The 17,950-nt window shown below is 40.4% G+C and overlaps 1 protein-coding gene across 2 annotated transcripts in view; it reads right to left on the bottom strand.

The window, feature by feature from the left end:
• Window positions 1-17,950, bottom strand: part of SCAPER (S-phase cyclin A associated protein in the ER) — a 135,817-nt gene that overhangs the window by 86,706 nt on the left and 31,161 nt on the right. For both annotated transcript variants that reach the window (XM_005419697.2, XM_031055946.1), the window contains 10 exons: window positions 16,607-16,777; window positions 16,073-16,148; window positions 15,135-15,252; window positions 14,701-14,812; window positions 14,151-14,291; window positions 11,656-11,811; window positions 11,367-11,509; window positions 7,807-7,888; window positions 7,544-7,696; window positions 6,280-6,387 (listed from right to left, as the gene is read on the bottom strand). In XM_005419697.2, the coding sequence (XP_005419754.1) occupies window positions 6,280-6,387; window positions 7,544-7,696; window positions 7,807-7,888; window positions 11,367-11,509; window positions 11,656-11,811; window positions 14,151-14,291; window positions 14,701-14,812; window positions 15,135-15,252; window positions 16,073-16,148; window positions 16,607-16,777 (1,260 nt within the window). The remainder of the gene's footprint in view (window positions 1-6,279; window positions 6,388-7,543; window positions 7,697-7,806; window positions 7,889-11,366; window positions 11,510-11,655; window positions 11,812-14,150; window positions 14,292-14,700; window positions 14,813-15,134; window positions 15,253-16,072; window positions 16,149-16,606; window positions 16,778-17,950) is intronic.

Here is a 17,950-nt window from a genome sequence, read left to right on the forward strand (position 1 = left end):
CCAACATGCACGAACAGAGAGTGAAGTAAAGGTGTCTGTTCTGTGTGATGAGAATTCTGCATCCTGGCCATGAAAGCATCCCTGCAGATGAGGGAGGAAGGCTGGGAGGCTCTGATTTTATCATCTGGCTGCAAGGACAGATCAAGCTGAGGGGAGGGGGGAGCTCAGAGTTCAGATGGACTGCCAGCAGCAGTTTCTTTTACTGGTTGTGGATATTGGAGATGCCCAAGCCAAAAACAGGAAGGGTGCAGCTGCTGGCAGTGATCTATCCCAATTAAAGGCACAGCCAATACACGATTAATCACAGACATTTTTGGCAAGAAAAACAATACGTTATAATAAATTAAAGGTAAGAAGCTATTGCTCTGCAAAGTACAAAAAGCTAGAATTGATGTATGGGGTACTGAGAGACCTTCTGCAAGCTGCAACATGGATTAGACTTTATAATCATTGATTTTCATGACAATGTCTTCCAGGACAGAATTATTCACAGCAGAATGACATGGCCAGAGCTCCTGGACTGAAAGGACCACAGGTACCACGAGGTATGAAATATCCATAAACAAAAATGAACCACAGATGCCTGGTGGTTCCACTCCTCTAGCAACACAACTCTGCTCTAAAAGACATCCTTCCTTCCTCAAGAAGAAAAAAAAATTGAGCAAAGCCAACTCAACCAGAATCTGAGGCTTTACTGGGATGGGAAGTTCTTGTTTGCAAGTGATTTACAGATTGTTTCCCCTGAGCAACAGAGAAGAAAAATGGGCTACTGTTGGAGAACTATAATAAGATGCCAAGAAAAAAATCGAATCTACTATGAAGTCTGTGGATAAAGCAAACAGGAATATTGTTCTACATATGACCAAAAGACATGCAGCACCATACAGCCCAGAAATGGCTGCAGCACCAGCAGAGCTGGGCCAGGGCCACCTCCCTGAGCTGGAATGGTCATAATGGAGCAGCCAAATGCCAGGAGAGATGGAGGCAAACACCAGGGCAAGAGCAAGGCTGGACACACTGGGCACTGAGCACCCTGTGGCTGCCCCTGGTCCCTGCAAGTGCCCCAGGCCAGGCTGGATGGGGCTTGGAGCAGCCTGGGACAGTGGAAGGTGTCCCTGCCATGGCAGGGGTGGCACTGGAGGAGCTCTAAGATCCCTTCCACACACACCAGTCTGATTCTGTGAACACAGGTAGACATGCAACATACATCTGAATGTTCCAGAATAAAAAAGAAAACTATCAATTGTGTATAATGGTTTTTAAAAGCCACATACCCACAGGTATAAACCTCTCCAACTCCTCTATTAGATGAAACTAAAAATGTGGCCCTGCTTAGTATTGTTACTTCCCATTTTGCTTAATCATACCTTTTAGACAGGCTACCAAAGGAGTTCATAAAACACTACTCTTCATTTAAACACAAAAACTTGAAAACACTGATTCAGAAAGGAAAACAAAAGCATTTTTTTAATACTGCAAAGGCTAAAGCAACAAAACAACAGTGATATATAATTTAATTGGAATGAAAACATAGTGTATTCAAAAAAAAATTAGCAAAATCCTGGCCCCACCATGTGTCTAGACAAGAAAAGTCCTTGTAAATACAGATGAAGAGCTGCAAGGGTTGGACATTAAGCTATTGCCACATCTTCTTCCCTCAGTAGTTTCCTCTGCAAGAAATAATGAAAGCAGCACACACGTCTAGGAAAACAGCTCCTTGCTCCTAAAATCTAAAAACCTTTCAGAACTTCCAAGTGCTGTGAACAGGAACTCTGGCTGTGGGTGGTGCTGGCTGCAAAGCTCACCAGGCTGGCACAGCACAGCTCAGCCTCGGGCTCCCAGCACCCCCAGCCAGGGCTCATGGCTTTACCTGGGGCACTGCCAGCACAGGAGGCACTCTGTAAATCAGAGCTGGGCACAGCTGGGCCAGGACAGCTCCCACTGCAGCCCCAGCCAGCTGGGCAGCCACACTCCACAGGGAGCTTTAGTCACTGGCCAGCAGCTTTTTTTAAAGGAATGTGTGTGGGCTCAAGCAACCAGGTCTTTATATAAATCCCCACATGTTAACGCTGTCAGTCTTCAGACAACAATCACCTCTCTGCTCCATCATGGGATTATGTTTTCATTTGATCTAAATGCACCTCTTAGAAGTCCTTTGTTGCCTTTATATAATGACAAAAGAATCAGTTTTCTCTCCTGATACAAAAAAGCACATTTTTCACATATGCAAACAACAGTTCATTCATATTCCTCCATCCTTCTTTGGAATACATAAAATTGTAGCATGCACCTTATATAAATTAACCAAACCCTGCCAAGTTATCTACTGCATCTGGTTTTTAGAAGAGCTTTTCACTTATTAGAAACATTCATAGACCACATGGAATGACATGATTTATATTCTGAAAGTCCCTTTAAACCATGGCATTTAAAGACCAGGAGATACAGAGAGAGCTGGGACAATGGTTCAAAGGGAGCTCTTGGCTGTGTTTCTCCAAACAAACCAGGAGAGACAAGAAAGGCAAAGGCAAAGGGGAAAGCAGAGGGGCATAAAAGTGCCTAAAAAGTGCCTGTAGAACCTAAAATCTGTAGGAGCTACAAGTAGGAGAAAACGTCTACAAGGTCCTTGCAGAGACTCCTCAGCATAATGAAATCACCAGGTGCTGTCCTGTGGCTTTTGCAGGCACCCTTTCAGTGAGGCCTTTGTGCCACACAGGCTTTCATTCAGCAAAGCAATTAGTCAGGACTACCAACATACTAATTGATTCCAGTGAAGTCAATGAAAGCAAATTGCTTACACTGTTTACATCCTTTGCTGAACTAAAAGCAAGGTGGACGTTGAGAGAGGGGACGGGAAATCAATAGCACAGAAAATGGCACTGCAGAAGCAGGAGAAGCTGAGAGTTTGATGGAAGCAGCCAGGCACTTATCAGAGAGATAATGTAGGCAGCAGGCTCTTACTGCACAGGAGATAATGCTGAAAGGATGTGGGCCAGTGGGAGCTCTGAGAGCTTCAGAAATATACTGAAGATGATTTTCAGCCTGCTGCCAGTTTTACCACCTAGGTGAATACAAGAGGCCAGACAAAAGCAAAGTTACAAAGGAAGTAACCAATGTGAACAGAACTTAATTTGCTTTTACAGGATAACACTGTTAGAAAACCAAGAGCTGCTTACTGTAAGAGAAAGCTACAACTGTTTCAGCTGCAGACTAATAAAGCCCCAAATTAAGAAAACTCAAAAGGCTGACGTGCAATGAAGCTGCCACACAATCTGAGAATGAACTCCATGCTTTTTCATTTTTGTATCTTCATTCACAGCAAAACTATTCTCTTTGCACGTTTCACATCCACAAATGAATTCACCTTCCTGACAGTGTAATCCCAGCTGTCAGCTCCTGCACCAGACATGCTGGAATTAAGCACAATAAGCACTTAATGCCAAACCAGTGGGACATTGCTCTAACATGAAGTCTGCTTTTACCTCTGAAAATGTCTCTAAAATTACAGAATTTATAGACATTACAGCAAAGAGAAAACCCCTAGAATACAGCAGCTTCTTTTTATTTCTGGCAAGATCAACTCCTACCACCCAACTGGCCCAGAGGAATCAGTGTCCATGACCATTAAGAAGTTTTTAACTTTTTGCTTACAGTCAAATTAACCAAGAAAAATCCTTATTGTGTGAAGAAAAATTATACAGTCATTTGCTTCAATCAGTTTCCAAAGCCTTGAGGAGACACCTAAATCTGAGGTACCAATATGGACAAAATTAAAGTATTTCAAATCTTGTGATTTCCCAAGTAATGGTAAAGAAATCTATTATCAGATTAGAGTTTTAAAAAAGCTTTCTTTCCAGACAGCTACCTAATATACTGAAGAGGCTGAACACAAAATGAGTCAAAGATCAAGAGTAAGTTATCTGAGGTGTCAAGTGCATAAGGTTAAAGGTGGAATTTTATTAGGTCAAAGGTGATATAAATAAAATCTTTTATGTCAAAGAAGAAGGGTCACAGACAAGACATATATAATCTAAAGACATCACAGATGACAAGTAATAACTTTAAGTAACACAAGTGTGTTCTCACTAGAGTTACCTTCACTGACTGAAAAATTGGAATGGGTGATAAACAACTATGACTATTAGAAAGCTTCCCTGGAATATGGGTTCATTTCTGTATAAAACTTGGGAATTTTTTTAAGTATTTAAAAACTTGAGAAGTTGCTGAATGCTTTAGTTGTGAGGTTGGCATTAACAATGCTTGCTGAATAACGGATACACAAAGCAGATTGCTCTGGTTAGTAAAACTGCTTTCCTCCTCTACACTGCCCAGATCTATAATGAGCATCTTACTACTGCTCTTTGAACAAAAAAAAAAAGGTAATAAAAAGCAGAGAAGGCCTCAGACCTGGAAAATTTCAGGTTACAATAATATATCTCAGAATTTTATTCTTGGACTAAGTGAAATATAGCCATGAATAATATAAAAATATCTAAGAATGGAGGCATCCATACATTGCCAGTATGCCAAATACTATGCACCATCCTGATTAAGGATATTGGAATCTGCTATAGTAACTCTCAAGCTGTTCATTCAGTTAGAATTGTTCTCTCCTTTCTCTCTTGCACTAAGCATTATTCAAGAAATACATACATTTAAACTTCATCTAGGTCTTAAGTTCTCATCAAAATGTTTTGCTAAGAAACCCTGGATTTAGGTACAAAAATCAGGATCTTTGTGCCCTCTAGTGGAACTTCTGTTTTCCCAGCTGGGTGCAAAGGCAGCTGTCAGTACCGGACTCTGTTCTCCAGAAACTGGAATTGCTCAGCTATCAAATGAGATGTGGAGAGTGTGGAATGCCCAGACACAAGGAAATCCAGCCCAGTTTTCCTCCAGACTCTTCTGAGCCAGCTGCCCAGCAAGAACCACACTTCAGGCACCAGTGGCCAGACAGGTACCAGCAAAGGCCAGAGAGATCCAAGAAAAGGTCAATCCATACCTGGGAGTGCCCACAACAGGACAGATTCTGGGAAATCTCACTGCTGGTATCTCCAGGCAAACAGGTGCAGTATGGAAATTTCTCACATACATACACCAGCAAGTCTGGCACCTAAAATCAAATCCAAAACCACAAAACTCCCACTAACCACTGTCCAATAGGAAGAAAGAAACTGAGAAACCAGTTTAGGTATTTTCACTACAGCTGGGAAGGGGCAGGAAAGTGCAACTCCACAAATATTTATTCCTCCAGACTACTGTGCCTCTCCAGTTATCTTTTTCTGCTTTTTCAGTGATAACCACTTCTGTGGATTCCAGTACTTCAGAGACCTAAACTCTCCAAAGCTTTTTAAAAATGAAAACATGTTACAACCAGATGTAAGAAGCTGAAAACAAAGAGAAGATTTCAGTAAATAAAAATAGCAAAAGAACTGTGAAGGAAAGTGAAAAAAAATCAGAACTACTGGACAGTGCCATCTGAATCAGCCTGGCTAGAAACAGATTTCCAAATACAAGTTCAATCTGAATCGGTGCTGAAGAACTGGCTTGCACACTATTTCCTCCTAAAACCTGACAGATATAATACAGGGGCATTCATAAATTTTTTGAATATGGCAGAACTCAAATTCTCATTAAAAAGCCCTTGACTTAATACTGTAGTTGAATTCTGGCAGCAGCAACAAAAAATTACATGAGACAACTATGCAGATGTCCTTTCCACAGAGGAGCAGCCTCTTGGTAAAGTACAAAATCCTCAGTGCTTTCTCAAAATCACTCTGTATGCTTCTAAAGAAGCTACTGAAAAACTATTATTCTTCTTAGCAACATTAATACTTCCAAAACGTTTCAAATCTTACATTTTGAAGTAATTTAGCACTACAGTTTTCAGCATTATGGACCTTGATGCACAGGATAGCACACCTGCTCACCTAGAAAAGGACTAAGAGATTTTCAGCAACAAGAAGAAACAAACAAAACAGCAGGATGGTGACAACTGTAATAAGACTTTTAGGATGAAAAGATAAATGTAGTGACATGAAAATGCCTTCGATTAACAGAAAAGCAATTAGTCACATTTAATAAAGAATCAACTTCAAATGGCAATCGCCTGCAGTATGTCAATGCACTGTTTCTTTCACTGCTTTTCACTGGTAGTCTGCTATGATCCCCATGCTAACAGAAACAGTTTTGTTCAACTCCTTTTCCAAGACTTTCATAGGCTACTCAGCTGAATGGCATTTAAAACCAGGAGTAATACAGAAAAAACAGCAGAAAACTTACCACTTCTTCATCTGAAAGCTCTCGTCCTTGTATGCTACTGTTTTCTCTCACAGCTTGTTGGTGTTTTTTCCCTTTAATGTGGCTGAAAAGATACACTTCTGATGAAATCTGTAATGATAATAATTTAATAGTTATTTTTCCTTTGCAAATTCGATAATATACAAATAACAGTACTTTAAACGTAATATAAAACATGCCAATTTGTCAGGGGTATGTGCAGAAATTCAAGAACAGTACTTTACTCCTCAAGCTAATTTACATAAACATCTTTTATGCAAGACTTAACAGTAAATTACAGAATGATTTGCTAGCCAGCAGTGTAATAATAGATAAAAAAATGCGTTAGGCTCTGCTCTCATTTTCACTTCAATCTAATTTTATATATTGGAGTTTCATTCTGAAATGCAAGATCAGTGAGTGCACAAGACTCCAGCCTGCTGAGCCTGAGTTTCTGTTCCAGCACTGCCTGAGGTAATCCCATGCAATCTTGCCTAATGCAGCAATTACAGAGAAATAATGCTCAGTGGCATGTAAGGCTCTGATAATGCACAGTCTCTGCAAAGCAGTGACAGAGTTATCAGTAGGAGATCTCCCAGCTCTGGCCCAGTGGCTGTGTGGCTTCTCTCCCCCACCATTCCTGGGACAGGGAGGGCAGCACAGGCAGAGAGCCCCAGCTGAGGTTGGGACACTGCCAAGCAATGTCCTTGGCTTCCAACAGAGACCAAAAAATCAGACACCAAAGGGAGAGAGGAGACAAAGAGAACACTCCTTTCCCTGTCCAACACTTTCAAGCGTCCAACCAAACTCAATTCAAGAACTTCTTGAGCTTGATGTGGTTTCTCTGTGAATTTCAGTCCAGCTACACTTAACCAATCAGCCCCTGAACTACCAGAAAATTCAAATACCCACAGTATCTCACAACAAGGTGTTCCCAGCTCAGCTGCCTGCTATGTAAAGGATCACATTCTTTACTTTGCTTTAATCTATCTTTAAACTACCTTCTTCCATCTGATGCTCCTGAGTTCTTGCTTCTCTCAGCAGACAGCCAATAACTGAGCACTGCCCAGAGTCTCCACTCTACCCACAACTCTACAGCTCCTTTATATCTTCCCTAACCTACCTGACCCATGGACAGAATAAGATGCACTTTTTACAAAAGCAGAGCAGGGATACAGTAAATGTGCAAGTGAGCGAAGCAGAACTTGTAGCTTCATGCCTTGGGTTTGTGCTGCAATTCCAGCAGTGTCCCCTCTGCCCAACTCACCATGACATTGCACAATGAGCACTGCTTCTTTCGCTCATAGGGTGTGAGCTTTGGTGCATAGTCAGTATTAGCATGCCTTCCACTACTGAGTTCAGCTGCTTTCTCTTTTCTCTGTTCAATTTGTTCCATGTGCCTTCTAATACTTTCATCATGCTGAATGGAAAATAAAGCAACAAAGAGAAAACACATTGAATGACAGCAAATGGAACTGAACTGTGCAAAGAAATATTGATGAATTTTTCAACTAATGTATCCATTTATACCTTCAGTTGAATCTTCTTCTGCAATTCTTCCATGGCTTCTTGCTGAGCTGCAGTAAGAGCTGCCAACCTCTCTTCCCGATCTCTAACCAAAGGATAGTAAGTATAGGGAGAATGTGTATCAGTGTAAAGCATGAATAATACTGACACATTTATGTCTGGAATGCAGAACAAGAAAACCCAAAAATTAAGTTGAAGATGGTTCAGTAGAAAAGAAAAACAACAAAAAACAACTTAGAGAATGTGGACGTTTTCATTTGAAAGACTTAATCAAGATAGACACTTGAACCTTTGTAGCAGAACCAGGATCACACCTCAGTCCCAATCAGAGCAGTGATAGTCAAGAAGATGCCACAAAAGAGTGATGACTGTGACACCCTGTCACCACTTGCATTCTTCAGCCAAGGGCTGCAGTCACTCAATCAATGGGGAAGAGCAATGACACAGTGAAAAGCCCCCTTTGCAACACTCAGGGCAGTGCTCTATAAAATGTTCATTGGTACAGATTTAAATATAGAAATTCCCAGAGAAAACTGACCAACAGCATCACCCTGTTGAAGAGATTTACATTTTTTTTCTAAGAAAAGAACAAGGGGTGTAACTTGACTTGTAACCATGCCCATTATGCAGAAACCTACAGGTAGGAGGTTTCATCAAGAACAACTTCCCAAGGGAGCAATTAAATGCTCAAGGGGAAGAAAATCAGCTACTCATGCTGTTTATACAAAAAAAATTGTAAAATGTGATGGGAGAGAAGCCTGGCAGCTCTAAAGTGCCAAAGACATAATGAAGGCTCTGGGTAAAACTGAGCTATGAAGGAGTCAACCAAAGCCATCAGCCATCTTTTCAAAAAGCATTCCAAAATTAAAGGAGCCTGAGTGCCAAAACTAGAGAGCCTGACATAAGGACTATGATCCAAACAGCAATGGATTTTGTCATGTGTGGATTCCTGTTTGTCTGGGTTTTTAAACAGAAATCTGATAGAAAGAAACAAGATCAGTTCCATAAATGGAGAAGTAACATTTTTAAAACAAAAAGCCACAGAAAATATAAGAATGGATAGGAAAGAAGACAGCAGAGGAAGTAATTCAAATGATAAACACTAAAAATTGTTCTTTCAGAGAGAAAAAGTGAACTCTTCCAATCACTGTGGGTGTGGGAGGGGTGGGGAGGAGATTATGGATGAGAAGCACTAGGTACTTGATGTGTTATCATCCCTGAGGTACAGAAAGCAAAGCTGAACTACAAGCTTATTTTAGTTGTTTCTTGCAGTCTGCATCTTTACATATTTGTTTAATCCTACAAACTAAAACAGATTATCACCATTTCATACTTTGGGCTAATTACGTTTTTTCTTTGAAACAAAATTTTCAAGTTTCCATTTATTTCCAGCTCCATCAACACAACTCCTGCACAAGCCTTTCTGAAAAGCAGTTTTTTTTCCATGGTTAGGATACTTTATACAGTTTTATGATTTCTACTGACAAGAACAACATTTTCTGTATTGTGGATTTCAACTCTCTGGAATATAAAATACTTTGAAATTACAACTAAAGCTTTACTGGAAACAAGTTAAGGGCAGAGGGGCTTTTGAAGTCAGTTTTAAGTACACTATTCCATTCATACAGATGTTTTAATCACCCACAGATGCACATGGTAAAGCTTATACTGAAGAAACTTTAAGCAGATATTGCAAAAATCACTCATTCCAGCCAATATTAAATCTTCAGGATACAAGCCAAATCCTAGCTGCAGGAAAAAACCAACAAAACACCAAATGATACCTCCAAGGTTCCACCAAAACACACTGCAATCCAGGACAGAAGGGACAGGACAGCCAGATTCCTGTCAAGCTCGCCCCTCCCTGCGCTCCAAACCCAGGACCCCGAGTCCTCCCCTCACTCTGCTGCGGTACAGAAACCTCAGAACTGTTATTAGGGGATGTAATGACTGACAGAGCAGAATCACCACATTGTAAGGCACCACATGCATTCTTTCCTACTCTTTGCCAAAATTATCAAAAAAAAAAAAAAGAGAAAGGAAAAGAAAAGAAAAAAAATCTCTCGTGTAATCAGTATCTGGCAAAGAAAACAAAAGAAAAACAAGTGCAAGCACGGTACTGCAATATCAAGTACAAAGGGTTTAAAAACTGAGTCTTAGAGCAACAAACAGAGAGATTTGCTGATACACAATAGGAACAGAAGGCAAATGGAAACTGCTTCTCCTTACAAGTCATAAGGAAATTAATGGGGTGCAACAAAGGGATGGGGCAGATTTAACACTGATTAAACTCAAAGAGCAAGGAATTTTCTGCTTGAAGATTTGCAACACGATCTAACTGTAGAAGGCTTTAGAAGACAAAGACATCAGTAGGGCAATTATCAGCCATTTGCTTACTTTGAGGGTTTCCTCAGATTTCAGAAAGATGTAGAAGCCTCACACATGCAGGGGCTATCTTCCCAAAACAGCATAACCAAATTCTCCATGATTCCTAATCTTCCTCGAGTATTTGCAAATGAGTGTAAGATCCTGAAGGATCCCTTCCAACTCACTCAATCTCAGGTGATTTTGGCTCAATACACTGAGGAAAGGTCCATGAAGCCCCAGCAAAGGCTACAGAGCCTGCCCAGAATTCATTACACTTCTAATGGAAAGCTGACTCTCATTATGATGTCACTCAGGACTTCAGAAGATGAAAGGTGATTAATACATTTCTGAATATTTTACTTGGGGGGAAAAATCCTCTTTGTGACAATTTTGAAGAAAACAAGCCATGACATTAAAAACGTATCAAGAATCATTAGCAAACACCCACCACAGGAAAGGCCTTAACTTTTACCAAGGTTTTAAGGAATGCTTGTGGCAGGGGAACTGCAGGAAAAGAGGGAGAAGTAGGAGGTGAATACAAAGAGAGTTTGGTAAATTAAACAAGTAGAATATATTAGACTGCATCAGACTGGAAAGTAAACCTGTCTTGCACACCAACATTCATTCTCCCTGCACCTCAAAAGGAAGAGAGAGAAGAGTCCATGTGAAGTCCCCTTTATGAACTTTTAATTATGGGCAAAACTATAAACCAAGTAGTTCACAGGCAGCAGAAGTAGGGAAGCCTGATTTCCTGGCTGTGTGCTTCACAAATGTAATCTTTGGTGTCTACAACAATGTGAAATCAAATTGATGCCAGTAAGTCCAAAAGTTTCTGGAAAGCAGAGGAAATGGAGAACATGGGTACATAAATCTTGTTTCCTTTGAAAACTAAGGTGAAATATGAAAAAGGCAAATTACTACAAGGTCTTGTCTGCAATAAAACTAAGACGAATATAATAAAATACAGCCTTACAGCTTATATTGTGCATGTATGTAAGGAATACAAAAACATAATGCAGAATTTATGATGACTGACCTGATTTCTTCTTTCAAGCCATTCATCAAGCATCCTTATTAATGATACTTTTTAAAATCCTAAGCCTGACACCCCAGGAAGGTACTGCTGTTGCAGAGAAGGTGCAGTTTGCTGGGGAGGATAATCGTGAAGGGAACCAAAGAAACAATTGCTAAGTTACCTGGCTCTCTCCCGTGCTGCATCTTCTCGTGCCTTTTCCTTCTCCTGTCTTTGCTGTTCAATACGTGCTTCCTGCTCCTTCCTCTTCATCAGCAGCTCCTCCACCCGGGCCTGCCGCTCCGCTTCCAGGGCTCTCTTGCGCTCCTAGCCAGGGAAAAGCGAATTCTTGTTGCTCTTTTAATCATGAAACACACAGGAATTAAGAGAAGCTGCACTTGAATGTCTGCAGAGCCAAACTGAAACACAAAGCTGTATTTCACTGTGCCCCTGCAGCTCCAGACCTGTCCTACCTGAACTGCCTCGTCCCGTGCCTGCTTCTCCTCCTGCCTGCGCTGCCGCTCCTCCTGCAGCTCGTTCAGGCGCTGCTCGTACTCCTTCAGTTTGTTCAGCACGTCGTGCCGCTTGTTCTGAGCCTCCAGGGTGTTTATAAAAGCAATTTCATTCACCTGAAAGCAATCAGAAAGCATAAGAAAAGACCCAAGAAGTTGAAATAGGTTTCATCTTGGAGAATTTCATCCATTTGTTAACTATGCGCTTGATAATTAAACTGGAGGGACATTTCTCCAGAATGAGTTGGAAAACCATCAACTTGAGAACAATTCTTTAGCCTTTGTAATGATTTTTTATTGTTTTGTTTGGTGTAATCAAGACAGCCCATGGAATATAAGAAAATTTGAATTGTATCAGAGAAACAAGAAACTTTGGGTAAAATACAGAAAAGTTCTCTCAATTCTATCAGCACCGAGACTCCATCAGTCCATTCTCTCAGCCACAAAATGTGTAATATTAAAACCCAGATGGATGAATCAGTAAAATACACAAGTGCTAGTAGAATCCAACAGGGCTTTTGAGCTAACTTTAAATACATGTGAACTCACTGATCAAAAAAGTGTAAGTATACAAAGTATGAATAAGAAAAAACCAAACAGGCTCATGGTCTAATATTTCTTATCCATATAGCCTATTTCATGAACATGTATTATGTTTTTCAACCACAGGACAGTGGTTGAAACAAATAGTAAGAAAAGGTTACCTAAAAAGAACTTCAATGTGTACACCAAATAAAACAGGTAAAGAGAACACATATGGACAGACAAAAACAGATCATGCAAAAGGGTGGTAGGATTATGTTTGTAACTTTGTTTACTGACTAGAATCCATTTACAGGATGGCTTTTACAGGTCAGTAAACAAGCAAGCACTGGGAATTTAGATAACCAACTGGGCAGCAACAGTTACCATGGTCTGCAGCTATCCTACCCATCAGCCATTTCTCTAAAGCCTTCTGGCCCAATTAACCTTGATTTCCAGAAAACAAGAACCTCATGAGCCATCAGATCCCACACAGTTAAACACACAATATTTGAAACATCTGCTTATCTGGGGAACTATGGCAAGTGTGATTTAGTTAGTAGAATTACAGAAGTCACACTGGTGTAATGGAACAGTAATCAATGTAGGGAAGACTGAATTAGGTACTCTAGAAATCCTTTTAATCCAAGAGAGAAACAGCAACTAAGTAAAAAAGTACAATCAGTTTCGTTGTGCTTATCTTGAAACACAAATGAACAGCTGCATCAATCACAGCTGAGATACATGCTCATCATATAATGAAACAGTTTCAAGGAGATGCATGTATCTTCACTTAGGAAAAACAGACTTTAAAATAAAATACTTCATTTCTTTTATGCTGCTTTTGGCTGGGATAGAGTTAATTCTCTTTGCAGTAGCTAGGATGAGATTATGTTTTGGATTTGTGCTGGAAACTATGCTGACAACACAGGGATGTTTTAGTTACTGTTGAGCAGGGCTTGCACAGCATCAAGGCCAAGGGACCAAAGGGATATCTGAGACACAGGACATCAGTGCAGCAACAAAACTGGGGAGAGGTTGGTGTGGGGGCACTGTTTAGGGACTGGTAATTGTTTCTTTTGGCATCACTTGTCTTTCTTTATCATTTATCTCTGTTATATTCCTTTTTCTTAGAACTGATTTTCCCCCACACAGTTATTAAACTGTTTCTGTTTCAACCCATGAGATTTCTTACCTTTACACTTCTGATTCTCTCTTCCCCCCCGCCCCCAGTCCCACGGGACAGGAGACAGAGTAAGGGTGTGGTTGTGTGGTGCTTAGCTGCTAGCTGGAGTTAAACCACGAAAAATTTCATCAAAGTAGTATGAAGGAAGCAAACCAAAAAGCATCCATCTAGTGACTGCCTGATGGAATTATGTACTAAATCAGAAGAGCACTAAATATACTTAATTTAGAATAGCTGCCACATACTAACTGCAGGTCTTTGTCTATTCCCAGCTGCTCAACAACATCAGTGGTACAAAACACAGCAACACAACCACTGTTTAAGGACACAGAATGCTGGATCTGGAATGGTTTTTTAACAAATAAGAAGAAAAATGAGCTCCCCCATGGAGCTGGAAAAGCAGAGAATTGATCATCAGATCTTCTAGTCCTTCCAGGAGGACTAGGTATCACCAAAAATGCTGCCACACTCTGTGAGGAACAAAAGCAGCAAGATAATGATCAGCTCTTTCTTTCAGCCCATCTTTTCTCCCACACCAACCCACCATGATGTCTAACAACAACTCATTAATTTTAAGTTGTATTAGAGAAAAGTGCACCATTTAGGCATCAGCATTCATCTGCTTCATGGTTCACAGTGTTCGTGTCTAAACTGCACTGTCCTTCACAAACTACTTCAAAGCACTCTGAGTACAACATCTACAAAAGCATAGCTATTAAATAGTTCCTTTGAAAACAAAGTCACCCACCTTAGCTTCTTCCTCTTGTGCTTTTTTCACAATTGCTTGTAGCTGCACTTCACGTTTGAATTCTGCATGGAGTAACTTCTCCTCCATCATCCTGCGCCTTTGATCTAACAATTCTTCTTTCCATTTCCTCACATCTTTCTCCTACACACAAGGAATCAATTCATTACTAACACAACATCTAACAACAGGGCCTGAATCTTCTAATCCTTGAAACTTTCTTCACAGTAATAAAGTATTTTCATGCCCTACACAAAGCCTGCCTCGAAGTACACTGCTTCAGTTTGGTGAGTTTTTACCATTTCTGTTGAATACATGCAACACATTTCTCCTCGTGTCATACCTTCCCTGAATCTGAGATTGTCTCCTATAAAATAGTCAAGAAGTTCATGATTTGAAATAATGCTTTCTTTAATTGCTGTGATGCACAAGTCAGCTGTGAAAACTATGTAAACTCAGATGCAGATGTTTGAATCTCTAATATGTCTACAATGTGGAAAAAATCCTTTCCTGCAAGGCAGCAGAGCAGCCCTTTATATCACAGAAAGCTTACCCTCTCCATTAATTTCTGAAGCTTCAGTGTCTTTTCTTCACGTAACTTTTCTCTCAGCTGTTGAGCTTTCATCTGTTTCTCCTCATGCTTCTTTTTGGATTCTGCTATTGTTCTTTTAATAAAACCAAAGAAGAGTAAAATCAAGTTAGACAATATTAACTGACAGTGTAGCAAACATTCCTATGCCATTTCACTAAGAGAAAACAAATAGGCCACTGGAGGGCAATTATTTCCTGTAAATGTGAATACTGTTCTTCTAGACTTCTTCAGTTAGTGGACAATGAAGTACCAGCCTACTCATGAAAAAATACAGATTTCTGTAGCACTTTCCACCCAGACACTCAAAGAGAGCAGATTTGTGGAGAGTTTCCAGCAGCCATGAGTTAGGCTGCCTGTTTTCCCTGGCTGAGCCAGGCAGGCACCAAGCGCAGCACCTCTTGCGTGAGGGTGAGGAGAGTTTCTCGTGCATGTGGATGCCGTGGCCGGGGGGACGCGCGGGCTCCTCCTCCACTCGGTCTCCCCAGGAGTTGCTCTGGCGCCACGACTCACGAGCTGCACAGGTAAAAACAAAGGGGGGTGTCACAGACATGTTTTATGATAAATCCTTTCATTAGGATTTTTTCTCCTGAGAAGCTGAGAGGTCTCAGAAATGAAATGTAAACAATAATTATCTGCTGCTGTGGAATGCAACAGGTGCATCTGTGATTGGTCTCATGTGGTTGTTTCAAATTAATGGCCAATCACAGGCCGGCTGTCTTGGACTTGCTGGTCAGTCACAGGATTTTATTATCATTCCATTCTTTTCCTTTCCTTGCTAGCCTTCTGATGAAATCCTTTCTTCTATTCTTTTAGTATAGTTTTAATATAATATATATCATAAAATAATAAATCAGCCTTCTAAACATGGAGTCAAGATTCTTGTCTCTTCCCTCGTCCTGGGACCCCTCTAACACCACCACAGTGGGGATAATTTAAACACACTTTTCTACAAGAAATGCCAATAATAAGGATTAGTCTCTCTAGCTCTCTCAGATGGGTTTCCTTGGGCCTAGGTGCAAATACAGACTGAAGCATCTTTAATACCTGTCCTTTTTTAATGCTTAATGATTTTATTACACTTTTATCCAGACGATAATGTAAATCTAGATTAAAACCCGTAAAATTCTAATAGATGCAGAAAGAGAACTGAAGAACAATGAGACACAGAGACAGTCTGAACACAAAGTCCATTTTTCCTCAGGAAACAACAGAGAACATAACGTTACTTGGAATATGTTGGGCAAACTTCTGAAACCTTAACTGGCCATGAATAAAACAGGCATTTTTAAAATTTTAGATTTCCATGTAAGCACAGTAATATACAAAAATTTACCTTCATAATCTGCCAGAACATCATTCCAGTCCATGGACAAACCACAGAAGGATATGCTTCCATTGCCCATATTAGCCTGAAATTTAATATGAACCGGAGAGTAAAAACAAACTTTAACTCAGAGGTGCACACACACATTAAACAGTGCCAACTCAGCAACATTCAGCAATGTTTCCAAACAGAACTGGCCTCCCCAAAGGTCAATGCTGTTCCCACTCCGACAGTAAAAATGAAGACTTTTGCTTCATCTACTCTTCCACAGTAGCAATGAACATAACAAGTCTCAGCTCCCCCTGTTTTGCACTCAGAAATCAGCAGCAGGACACTGACTGCAAACTCAGAGGGCTCTGCACCACACAGCAGCACAGTGCTGCTGAGTTTAGTAAGACTAAATATCCCTCAGTATGGGATAATTATTACATGGCACATGTCAAACAGGTTACTTCAATGCCAAAAACCCACTAAAAATTCTGAATTCATTCTCCACTGACAACACAGCTTAACAGGGTACAGTACAATGAACTGGACACTCACAGAGAAGTCACTGTCATTGTCAGTCTCGATGTTAATGTCATTGTTCTCCTCTGCCTCAATCTCTCTGGTTAACTGCTCCTCCTCTGCAATAGCACTGGCAATGGCTTCTTCATTGGCCTTCTCCAGCCGATCTGCTAACTCCTCTTTCTTAGCCAGGACTTCTGCCATGGACTGGAGCAAACATGACACCAGAAAAATAATCAAAATCAGTAGCAGGCACAAAAAGGAGGATTCCACATAGTTAACATGAATTCTATGGTATTTTGTTCAACTTCTCTTTACTTACAGTTTTTTTACTGATATATTTTGTGAAAGTAGCCGAAAACACAAACCCCACTAAAAAGTGTTAGCAACTATTAATTCACTTAGTAACTACATGGAACACGAAATTAATTATTCACATAATTTAAAAACTTATTCTGCCAACCCTGTCATTAAAAGCACAAAGACAGTTCTCCTGCAATTACTGTTTTAAATACTTACTCTTGGGGACTAAGCAAGGCATACTCTGAGACATGAGTGCATGCCATGCTGTCACCTCTACAAAAAGAACCATGCTCCAAAGTATTATTTAAAGATGGAAATTATCTGCATGAACTGTATCTGGAAATTTCACCATAGTTAATACAATGGAATCTCAGGCTGTACTTGTTTTCCAACATGAATGACAAAAGAGTGGGGCAAAAATGTAAGCCTGGATATGCTGACTGTGTTTCCTTCTTTAGTGTCCAGCATTAACCAGACCACTTCCACTCCAGTACCAGACAGTGCACCACAATACACAAACTGGGGTTTAAAGTAGGCTGATCTGGGGCAGTAAAATCCTTCCAAGAGACACAGATCCCACCAACCTGGCAGCATCCTGAACTGCTAATAACTGAGCATCTGAAACAATGGTAGTGGGTGAGATGCTTGAAATCTGTTCTAAAAGCAAACAGGTATTTAGCTTGGAAATTACCTAGCAGGACACCAGTTTGCAAAAGTTAAAGTGATTTACAGGAAAACTTCTGCAAATCAGAATTTTAATCTAGTTTCTGACAAAACAAAACCAAACCAAAATAAACACAAACCCCTACAAACCCAAAACAAAACAAAGCACCTGAAAGTATAACCTGGATTTTATGTAACATTACTGTAACTCTCCACTCAGACAATCCCAGTGAAGCAGACACACCCTGAGACCTGCAGAACTCTCCAGGCAGGAAAGGACACTCTTTTTGGGAAACCAGATAAAAACAGAAAACTGACTTCATGCTTTTTGCCTTAAGAATGGCATTCCTCCAAACTGCTTGTTGTAAAGAAGACCCAGCAGAGCAGCTCAGCAAGACTTAAAAGGCAGAGGTC

The sequence above is a fragment of the Geospiza fortis genome, unplaced genomic scaffold (genome assembly GCF_000277835.1).
Source record: "Geospiza fortis unplaced genomic scaffold, GeoFor_1.0 scaffold171, whole genome shotgun sequence".
Classification (NCBI taxonomy): Eukaryota; Metazoa; Chordata; class Aves; order Passeriformes; family Thraupidae; genus Geospiza; species Geospiza fortis.